The sequence below is a fragment of the Papilio xuthus genome, unplaced genomic scaffold (genome assembly GCF_000836235.2).
Source record: "Papilio xuthus unplaced genomic scaffold, Pxut_1.1 DF827714.1, whole genome shotgun sequence".
Taxonomy (NCBI): Eukaryota; Metazoa; Arthropoda; class Insecta; order Lepidoptera; family Papilionidae; genus Papilio; species Papilio xuthus.
In genome coordinates, this window is record NW_013530935.1 from 527402 (window position 1) to 538030 (window position 10629).

General features: G+C 32.7%; 2 protein-coding genes across 4 annotated transcripts; both read right to left on the minus strand.

Moving 5' to 3' along the window:
- Window positions 1-27: 27 nt before the first annotated feature.
- LOC106116864 (regucalcin-like) lies at window positions 28-4390 on the minus strand. 3 transcript variants are annotated; one of them, NM_001311797.1, is given in 6 exon segments: window positions 28-271; window positions 405-517; window positions 727-942; window positions 1411-1614; window positions 2116-2272; window positions 2636-2700. In NM_001311797.1, coding segments are annotated over 5 exon segments (915 nt in total). In that variant the 5' UTR covers window positions 2636-2700; the 3' UTR covers window positions 28-46.
- Window positions 4391-5114: 724 nt separating this feature from the next.
- Window positions 5115-10584, minus strand: LOC106116808 (WD repeat-containing protein 6). The gene is made up of 5 exons (XM_013310832.1): window positions 10161-10584; window positions 9570-9758; window positions 6970-9341; window positions 6587-6680; window positions 5115-5334 (listed from the first exon to the last, which is right to left on the minus strand). Exons 1-4 carry the CDS (start codon window positions 10479-10481, stop codon window positions 6608-6610), a joined length of 2955 nt encoding a protein of 984 aa, XP_013166286.1. The 5' UTR covers window positions 10482-10584; the 3' UTR covers window positions 5115-5334; window positions 6587-6607.
- Between the last annotated feature and the right edge of the window lie 45 nt (window positions 10585-10629).

The window sequence follows — 10629 nt, forward strand, 5'->3', positions numbered from 1 at the left end:
AATTTATTAATTAATAAAACAAAAACAAAATATAATCACAATAATTTTAATTAAATCTGGCATTAGCGTTCGGGTGACCTTTAACTCCGAGACCTGTCAGTTGGAATGTAGACCCGCAAGGGGGCTTCTGTTCCACACCGCGGTTCATACACGCTGACGTCACGTACAAAATGTCCATGTTTGGACCTCCGAATGTTGCGGAGGTCACTTGAAGAGCTGGGATACGAATCTTCTGGAGAAGTTTGCCTTTCTTCGGATCGATTTTTATAACCTGGAATAAAATTATAAGAAATTTTAGCTTAAAATTTATTGAAAAAAAAAAACTAGGAAGCTTTTACGTTGTAATTTCAGTTTTTACATTAGGGTTCGTATTCCTATTATAAAAAAAATTATCGCTTATTTACCTGATGACCGTCGAAGTTGGCAACCCAAAGGTTACCTTCCGTGTCTATGGTCATACCATCGACAATTCCCTCCAAACCGTGGTCCTTGTAGTTGAATACGAATTTTGGATTTGCTAAAAAAAATGAATAAGATGAAATTAGAAAACTTGAACAAAAAATTCATTGCTTAATTAACTAAAACTTTAACAGCCGCAGTCATCCTCGTTGAGTAGGTAATCTCACGTTGAAATTAAGTTAGAAAAATGTTCATTAACTCTTTCTTAGTTACTAATAAAAGAATAAGCGGAATTAATAACTTAAAAGATTAGTTATTTTAACTTACAAATATCACCAGTTTCAATATCATAATCGTATCGTCTGATCGCATATTCAAATGAGTCCGCGTAATAAAACGCTTTTTCTTCAATATCCCAGCAAAGTCCGTTAGAGATATCGATGTTTTCAGCTAATGTGTGCACTTTGCCGTCTGGATCGATGCGGTATAATGCACCTTTCTTGTGATAGAATTTGCCAGGTTCATATTCGTAGCCCATTGTACCTGGAATTATAATATAAAACTGCTATTTTATTTACAATTTTTTTGTACACTTATGTGTACGACTGTACAGTTTATGCGAAAATTGTTGTCTTTCTTTCTTCAAAGAGAATGAGTGAGATGGTAATATCAGATGTTACGAAAAGCTGTACAGTTTCACTCATAAGTGTACTAAATTAAGTTTTGGGTAACTCTTTTTTAATTATAGGGTGCCAAACAAGTAAGCAGTTACTTGAATTTTACAAAATAGCGAATCGACCGCTGCCCATAGACATACGCAATTGCAGATGCTTTGCGTACCTTGAATCGACAGAGGAGAGAACGCACAGAAATAATTATCCGTCCTATTTCTCTGTCAAATCCACTTCCCCTTCCTATTTTTTTGTGAAAATGATCAAAATTTACAGAAAATCTTACAAATATATTTTTTTAGAAATTCCCGCGCTTTTATCTGTCACTTTATATATTTACCAGCAAATAGTCGTCCTCTAGGATCAGCTTTGGCATCATTGAGTCTGTTCTCGGGGTTATGTTTGTCTATCTCTGCGATAGTACGGATGACTTTAGCGGTACCATCCTGACCGTCCCAGACTACTTCGACTATAAGGCGCTTGATACCAACCACAAAGTGGTTGGGTTTACCTTCTATTGGCACTATGAAGGCTACTAAGTCATCTATAAAGAGAAATAGTAAGGAATTAAATTATTTACAATAATATCCTGTCTATTTAGACATTATAAGTATAATTAGTTTAATAAAGAAAGTAATAATTTACGCAACTATAATTTTACTTTAATTTCAAGTATTAAACTTATTAATCTGGAGTTCTTTATCATCGTGTTCGGCAAATTACTGCAAAAATTACCATACGACTATCGAAGAAGCCATTTAAATACCATCCTATTTCAAATTATAATATGTTTGGCCTTCAGACGGTCTTGATGAGCGTGAAAATTCAAGGTTTAGTTTACTTTACTGCCTGAATACAAAAATATAATTTAAATAAAATGAATTTTGTGTCGTAAATTAGAATCAGAAGATTCGAAAATGTTCCCTCGGTTTTTGCTCTTCATCTTATCTCGTCCCTCAATCCCAAAACGTCATGTAATCAGGATTCTACAGCCGTCTCATTCACACATATGAATAATCGCTGAAACGTGAAAGTGACAGGCTACCTAGAACAGATCTCGTATGCTTCTTTGTGGCAGGAACGTATTTATGGATAGAGCGGTCAAAAATGCTAACGAAGTAGAGCGCCTGTTCTCTATGGTCCCAGTGCGGGCCCTCGCCCAGCGTCACCGGCTCCGTCACCGCTGTCACTTGTGGCGCCATCTGGAATTTCGAAAATTACATCCTAAAAATGTATTTAGATGTTACTTAAAATATTTTATTAGGTACTAAATAGTTTTTGAGGCATTAAGTACTTCTCGTACTTTTACCATGGGTTTCTGACACCTATATCTCTGTCTAAAAATATCTTCATCCTTATCTTTCATCTTTGACTTTGGTTTCAGAAACCCAGCTTGCATTTCTTACAAATTAGATTGTCGCGTTTCTTACATTAGACATATACACCAGTGGTTGTTAACAACATAAGATTCGTACTCACGATTTTCCTTGCAGTTTTAAAAGAAAACTAAATAAATTATACTCAAATTATATCAGCCATAAGCTATAATCTAAAACTTATCTAACCTTTATCGATCGTAATCAACGTAACAGCTCCGATATTATTTTTTTAACTGGCAACTGGCTCAGATTAGAAAAGCGCGCGAAACAAGCCCGCCTTCACGGCGAGGACGTTTACAACTGAATGTTATTTGTCTCTTTAATTGCCTTGGTTACGTAATAAGGAAATAGACATGATAAAACACATGTTCTGGGAGTTATTTAGTAACGCTGTTTACATCCATGGTTATTTTGATTATTCTGTGCTAATACAGTACAATGACCTTTCCTAAAATTTGTTTATAAGTCAATATTCTAACCTTCTCTTGTAATTGTTATAAGTTTCCTCTTCAAATTAAATATCCTTCGCGTAGACAACTTAAGGAACACAAAAGTAAGGCGAAAAACGGCCTCGAGAGGCCTTTTGTGGAGGTAAATTTTCGAAAAAGACGTTCGGAAATCGACTCTCGTTTAGACGTCAAACTTGTATGAAACACCCCAACTCCATCTTTAAGGTTATATGGCTATGGTCTATTTCCTTCTTTATGATCATGTCAATAATAAAAAGAAACCAAAGTTGAAGCATTCATCAATCATTCCGCTAGTCGGTTTTCCCATACACACATGTCATACAAAAACGGGGATTTTCTTGCCTCCGGAGATTCGATGGAATTTAATTAATTCTATAAAACATATTTTACAGTTCGAGGTCAATTATATTTCAAAGTAAAAATGCTTACTCACATGTTAATTGTACCGACATAGACTTATGAATACCTAGACTAGATTTCATATTTTAACGTTCAAAAACGGAACCTATTTACGTAGATCATCACCCATGCCGAAACACACCGTCCGCATTATTTGCACAAAAAAGACGTGTCAAGTGGAAACTATTCCGCATTTCGTCTGATCAGTGTAGTTCCGAAGGCCTTCGCACCCTTTTCTTATAAAGAATAGGGGATTTGATGGAGGAGTGACGGTGGTAGCTTTGCTAATTTGGCGAATTGTAGTGGCCACAAAAATGTACAAAAAAGATTGTGGAGCTCCTTCATTTTGATGTAAAAACAGAGATAAGATTATCTGTACAAGTGACTCGACAGTGAAACAAATGGAAATATTTAAACATTTTGGTTAAAACAATAATAATAATAACATATAAAATAGATAATAAATACGCCATTATATTATGTAGCAACTAGATATAGATTAGATAAAGATAAATGTGAAATACTTTATCAACACTCGTATACTAAATAACTTTCCGCATTACCTCATGGCAATGAAAAATAAACTAATCGTATTTAAAAATTATTTAAACCTCTGTGAGATTCCATTCAACACGTTGATTAGTTTAAGGTTATACAGGATGTCTGGAAAAGTCGTTTACAGTTTGGTCGCTAGAGCGCTTCAGTTTTTTTTTTAATTATCTAGAAAAGTTTTCGTTAGGTTTTATGCATCACAACTACTGTCATTTTTTTGCTGGTACAAAAAAAATTGTTTACATTTGGTCGAAAAAATTTTGATTTGGCCAACGAATTTTCGCTAAAATAACATGAATCTGGGACTCTAGGGTAACACTAATATTTTTTTTATCTGACCATTATACCAAATTAAACTTTCTTTTGGCCAAGGCATTCATCTTACTTAAGTTGATTATTAAAATTATACTTACAATAATCGAAGTTCAAACTGCAACTAAATGGTCACAAACACTGTCTAGTTATGACTGATGAGACATCGAGATGTTTTGTGCAGATATAGCATCTGCAACTCTTCTATCTAATCTTAGCAAATGTCATATGTATATCGTACGTCAATATAAAGATCAACTTTACTGCTCAGATAAAGTGTGGAGTGCTCTGATCATTTCTGATTCTAATTTGTAGTTTTTAATATTCACATAGACCCCTATGGATTGCAAAATTAAAAAAAAAATGTATATTAAAAACCCCTTATGTCATAAAGAACATCCAAGCCACCATTATCTGCTTTAGAGTTCAAATTATCACTGAGGAAGTCCTTAAGTGGAGATTTGGTATGAGAAGTCTGCAGAACTATTTTCAAGCAATCATTAATAAACTTTGATTAAGACAAAAAGAAAAAAATCATCATCATCATCATCAGCTCACTATACGTCCCCACTGAGGGGCTCGGAGCCTACCTTAAGGGTGATTAGGCCATTGTCAACCAAGCTGGCCAAGTGCAGAGTGACACACACATATATTTGAATTACTTCTCAGATATATGCTGCATCACGATGTTATCCTTCACCGTTAGAACGTCTGATAAATGCACATATGTAAATCGGAAATGAAAAAACATTAGTACATGGCGGGATTCGAACCCAGGACCTGCAGATTGCAAATCAAGTGCTTAACCCCTGAGCCATTGACGCTCTATAATAAAGAGTAAAATAATTCAGGCTAATATAGGAAAGAGAAAACACACATTTGTTCAATCTACTTTTATAATGATTATAAACATACATTTATTCATTGGAATTAAATAAGTAAATACAGAGATTATTAAAAACACTTCGATCTTGTACAGGATGAAGAAATTGAAGACATTATTCTTGCATAAAACACATCATCAAAAACAGATGCTCGAATTTCATTTCTATGTAAAAAAAAATCGATTCGCAAAAGAATTAAATATTCATTTTTATATATGAATCTACGCTTATTATATACGTTGTCTATCCATATATGAGTGATAAAATGCTGAAATAGAATAAAAACTAAATATTATAAAATATCGATATTATATTCTGACTCTGTTTTTATAATCCTTTGAGTCAACCCTAATTATGTAAACAATTACATAACCTCAAATGTAACAAATTGTATTTAACACAATTCTAGTAATTTCCATTATTTATCAGATGGATTACGTTAAAATACATAACAATTGTGATTTTCTGTAGCTAATCTAAACAAACATATTGTCTCTCTCGTAATCCACTCTGACTATATCTTGATGGCATATCATTGTGCAGATCGCATGCGATATCTTCTACTAGTTGCGATATGATTCTATTATCACCGAACACAATTGAATTTAATTTATATTTTCCTTGTATGATTTTTTTTTATATCATAAGATGGCAAACGAGCGAGCGGCCACCTGAAATCGCTGAAATAGCGAAGTGACCGTTGCCCATAGACATACGCAATTGCATATGCGTTGCCTACCTTTAATCGACGGAGGAGAGGATGCACAGAAAGAAAATATCTTCCCTTCCCATGCATCCTCTCATCCGGAAAGACCTCTTCTACTTCTCATCCTTTCTTTATAAGAAAAAGGATGGGACGGGAAAGAGGACTACATTAGGCCTCCGGGACGTACACTCATCAGACTGTACTTGGAATAGCTTCCACTTGACGCGTGTCTTCTGTATGGTCGTGGTATTTCACCGGGCGAGCCGGGACAATTCGTGCGAACATGTTAAAGCGAGCTCTACCACTGTTAAAAATGATTTTTTTAAATATGTATAGCAAAGATTGTGTAGGTCGGGGTTTTTTTTATCTAGTAACTTGTCCTATTTAGAACATTTTGTCACTCCTTATGGTCCTTCGTGAAGTAAAATGAGGCGAATCTTTCGTTCAGTTACATGGGCTCTATAAATCTGATCAGTTCTGTAATAATTCTGAATGTAAAAAAAAACTATTGGTCTCAGCATAATGTTATATAGCTTAAAGCCTTTCTTCCTCTATAAATGGACTAACCAACAAAAAAAAATTCAAACCTGACCAGTAGTTCCTGAGATTAGCGCGTTTAAACAAACTCTTCCGCTTTATAATAGTATAGATTCGATGGTGAATCTTCGACAGTATAAATTATTAAAATTGCGTTAAATTTATTACATGTAAGTGTTGTTTTCAATATATTTTTTACTTAAAAGATAATAAAAACAGATTCAGATAAATCTATAAATAAAATAACTAATCTATATTCAATAAAAACTTTACTTACCAATTTTGATATATTTTGAAATTAATATCGTCCTAACAATGGTACTGATAAAACTTCTAAACCTTTCCCATAAACGCAAACAGTTGCTGAATATCTGAAATAGATAGATTATATTATTCAAACTTTCGTAAGACATAATAATAAACTGATATAAAAACGGCTAAACATTCACGTATATTCGTCCGGTGGCGGCACCGACTAGCGACGAGCCGCGTCCGCGAAATAATACCAGTCCCACTCATCCAGATAAAGGACCCCGATGGGCTCGAAACAAGTCGGTGCCGCCACCGGACGTATATACGTGAGTGTTTAGCCGTGTTTATATATCAGTTCGAAATAGATAGTAATTAAATAATATAATAATTCAAATTATAAATATTTACTCTGAGCGTTGTATAAAATCCATTCCTTGTACATCAGCGATATCGGTCATCTTTTGTGCGACAAATTTTAAATCATTATTTTCATCTATCGTTTTAAAAACTGTTATTCTCTGATCGATAGATGTTGATATGAAAAAATCATCGATAATTAAAATTCCAGTTATTTGCGAACTATGAAATTGATCCGATGACCAACTTTGTGTTATTTTTGCAGTTTTAAAATCTTTATTTTGTATATCAAGAAGTTGGATATGTATGGCGTTATCGTCACCTCCGGTTGCAATTATAACTTTGTGTTCAGAAATAATTCTTGTCGCTATGCAGTTTATACCGGATTTATTACTTGTTAAAACAAGAAAATTTTCCATTTCACTTGATGTGTTAGGATCCGTTACATCCCAAAAGCAAATCTCACCAATTGTTGAACAAGTTATTAGTATTGTTTGGTCAAAATATTTTATACAGTGTGTTTTTAATATACAAGTTTTATGATATTTCACTTGTCCTAATTGTTTAAAAGATTCTTCTTCGTATTTAAATTGAAAAATTCTTATAAACGCATCAGAACATCCTGTATATATGTTAAAAATATTTTTGTCTATTTCGACAATTTCTAAATCCATTATTCTTGTTTCTGGATCGAAGTCAATTGTACAGTTTCTCCAAGTTTTATCACCTTTGCGTTCTTTATCTGTTCCTTTGACTAAAAAGTCAACGAATTCTTCAACTTTTATTATAATTTTGTCACCGTCCTTACTAAGATTTATAGTTTTTATGCAAATCTGTGCTCTGCCTCCACCAGACACAACTAACAGTTTATTCGTATTTATTGGGAATGTTTTAAAAGTTTTTACACTTGATAAATGTTTTAAAATAACTTCATCTTGGAAATTTACTTCTTTCGATGAAGTTGATATTCTTAATGTCGTATCTTCACCACCAGATATAAACAATACTATAGAATTATCAATCTTTGGTATATAACATTTCAAGCAGTTAATTTCTTTAGTATGTGTACCTTTTATAATATTTTTTGATACAATTTTATTTAATTTGAAAGTCATTATATTTATATCGGAATTTTTTAAATACATAAACTTAATCATTTCGTCACATTTAAAATTTAAATAGTTTATGTAACGTACTACATCCCAAGATCTATGGCCACCACCGCAGGATACTTCAATTAGCTTTGCATAATTTCTTACATTCGTTATAATAAATAATTGTTCATGGAAACCACAGAATAAATCATCATGACCTATACATTTTTCTACCCATGGAAAACCTACATCTTTTGTACTTGTCAATTTTATATTATAAACGCCATTATTTAGCAATAAAGAGAAACATTTTAATGTACTATCCCTTCCAGTTGTTATTACTTCATTGGATTTAATTCTTATAGATGTAGGACCATATCTACCATGGACTTTATTAAGTGTTTTAAATGGATTCAATTCTTCTTTTGTATAAAAATGTATATTACCACATCTGTCGCCTACAACTAACATATTGTCAATGTTCAGAGCAACAGCTGTTAACCATCTTTCTTTGCAATCGGGAAGTAAATGTTTTGAGATTATTTCCACTTCATTATCTTTGGATGCGATAACATATATATCACCACTTCCGGAGCAAATTACTAAATGTCTATTCCCAGCCCAATCCATAGACAAAATTTTATCTATGGGTAATTTAGTACTGATTATACTAGTCATTGTAGGTGTGCCTTTACAATTTTCTATAAATATAGTTAAATTTCCACAAATATCTGCAACCGCTATTATTTGTTTGCACAATGATAAACTTATCAGTATGTAAGTGTTGTCATGTTTTAGGTCAAATTCTATTTCTTCTTTTTCAAATATATTATAGTATATTAAATTACCCGACTCTTTTAAAATAACAGCATTCCTTCTGGCAGTGAAAAATATTTTTTTTGGATTACCCTCACTTATTTTTACTGTCTCCGTCTCAGAGAACGAAGTAATTGCAGTTAAAGGGTGTAGTATAATTGAACCATCACCACCGCCCGTCACTAAATGGTCTTTATCGATACTAACTGACCATATCGGAGCATTTTGATGGTTGCTTAATCTTTTTAGCAAAGTACCGTTATAATCCCAGTAACAAATACATCCATCTTCACCAACAGAAACTATATATTTCTCACTGATACAACTCCTCATAACTCTAGCAGAGTGACCGTAAAGTTCATGTAAACAAGTTACATTTGCATCATCCCAATATTGTGATTTCGCATAATTTTCAATAGAATTATAAACTGACCATATCCTTACAGATCTATCGTCAGATGTTGTCACGATAATTTTTTTTTTTAAACAACATGATATGGAAAATATAACACCCTGTAATATAAAAAACAAATATTAATTATTATTATAGATTTAAAAGTAATAAAAAGCTGATTTAAATTGCACAAAATTAATAATATTTAATGATATTTTTTTTAATAAAATTTTCACCTCAATGAATATTTAAAAATTCAGATATTTCTTAATAATTTAACTATATTCGAATTTAAAAAAAAAATAGCCACATGATTTTATATCAATGTAATAGTTAAAATAACATACTTTATGTCCGAGCAGATAATGAAGAGGTTGTTCCTTTTTACATCGAGATATGATAATTTGTGAGGACACAGTGCCGCTGAGTACCAGGACATCATCAAGTAAAGGTAGCAACAGTCCACTGTACAGGATTGAGTTATCTCTGCCAATTGTTTCAGATCGAAGAATAGGTCGCCCAGATACGTCCCATATCTGAAAATTATACATTGACTTACATTTCTTTATCTAAACTTATAAAAATAACTAAACACTAAGCATCTTAACAAACACAAATGTCATGGACTCACATTGATGTTGTCTTAAATCACAGTAGAATGTAATGTGTTATTTTTTTTAATCTGTAAGTAGCGGTCACTTGGAGAGTGCAGAAGTATAGTAAGTAGCCTATGTCTACATGTATCAGTTACCTTTCCGTCTAAGTCTCGTCAAAATCGATCTAGCCGTTCCAGATATTGCCCAGAACAAACATGGCCAAGCAGATGGACATACAGATAAATATAAAAAATGAAAACATTTTCACTATCAGCTCCAAAAAGACCACTCTGATTTTATTTATATGTATAGTAGATTTGTATGGAAAAATATTAATATTACCTGAACTACATTATGTGCTGATAGTAATCCAACTTCCGTATCAGACAACCAAGTTCCACTATGCAGCCAGTCATCACAAACAGTACTCCCCAGACAAATATCAATTGACTCAAACTGTCCGTTTAATCTCTTTACAATTGTAAAGTGCTTACCACCATATATAAACATGTTCAAACCATCTTTAGAAGGCTCAATCCCATTTATTTTTTGACCATGAAGTATTTTATTAAAAACTGAAAAAACTTTTAAAGTATCCTTCTTATAAATATGAAATGAGCTACCAATTCCTGTGAACAACATAGCTATTTTAATTGCCAACATTTTATTGTTTTTGTTTGTCTTAAAAGAATGTACAATATGGTAGTTACGATCTAACTAACTAATCTAGCTGTATGATAAAATTATTATTATTTTTTTATATAGTGGCAAAACAAGCAAGCGGCCACCTGAAATTGAAGCGACTGTTGCC

Excerpts from the sequence above, each read along its gene's own strand:
- LOC106116864 (XM_013310913.1), bottom strand. The coding sequence starts at position 2,272 with ATGGCGCCACAAGTGACAGCGGTGACGGAGCCGGTGACGCTGGGCGAG. Across the intron at positions 518-726 it reads TATTGAAACTGGTGATATTT|CAAATCCAAAATTCGTATTC; the intron begins GTAAGTTAAAAT and ends CATTTTTTTTAG. Across the intron at positions 272-404 it reads CCAACTTCGACGGTCATCAG|GTTATAAAAATCGATCCGAA; the intron begins GTAAATAAGCGA and ends ATTTTATTCCAG.
- LOC106116808 (XM_013310832.1), bottom strand. The coding sequence starts at position 10,481 with ATGTTGGCAATTAAAATAGCTATGTTGTTCACAGGAATTGGTAGCTCA. Across the intron at positions 9,759-10,160 it reads CAGCACATAATGTAGTTCAG|ATATGGGACGTATCTGGGCG; the intron begins GTAATATTAATA and ends TATAATTTTCAG. Across the intron at positions 6,681-6,969 it reads GATTTTATACAACGCTCAGA|ATATTCAGCAACTGTTTGCG; the intron begins GTAAATATTTAT and ends TATCTATTTCAG.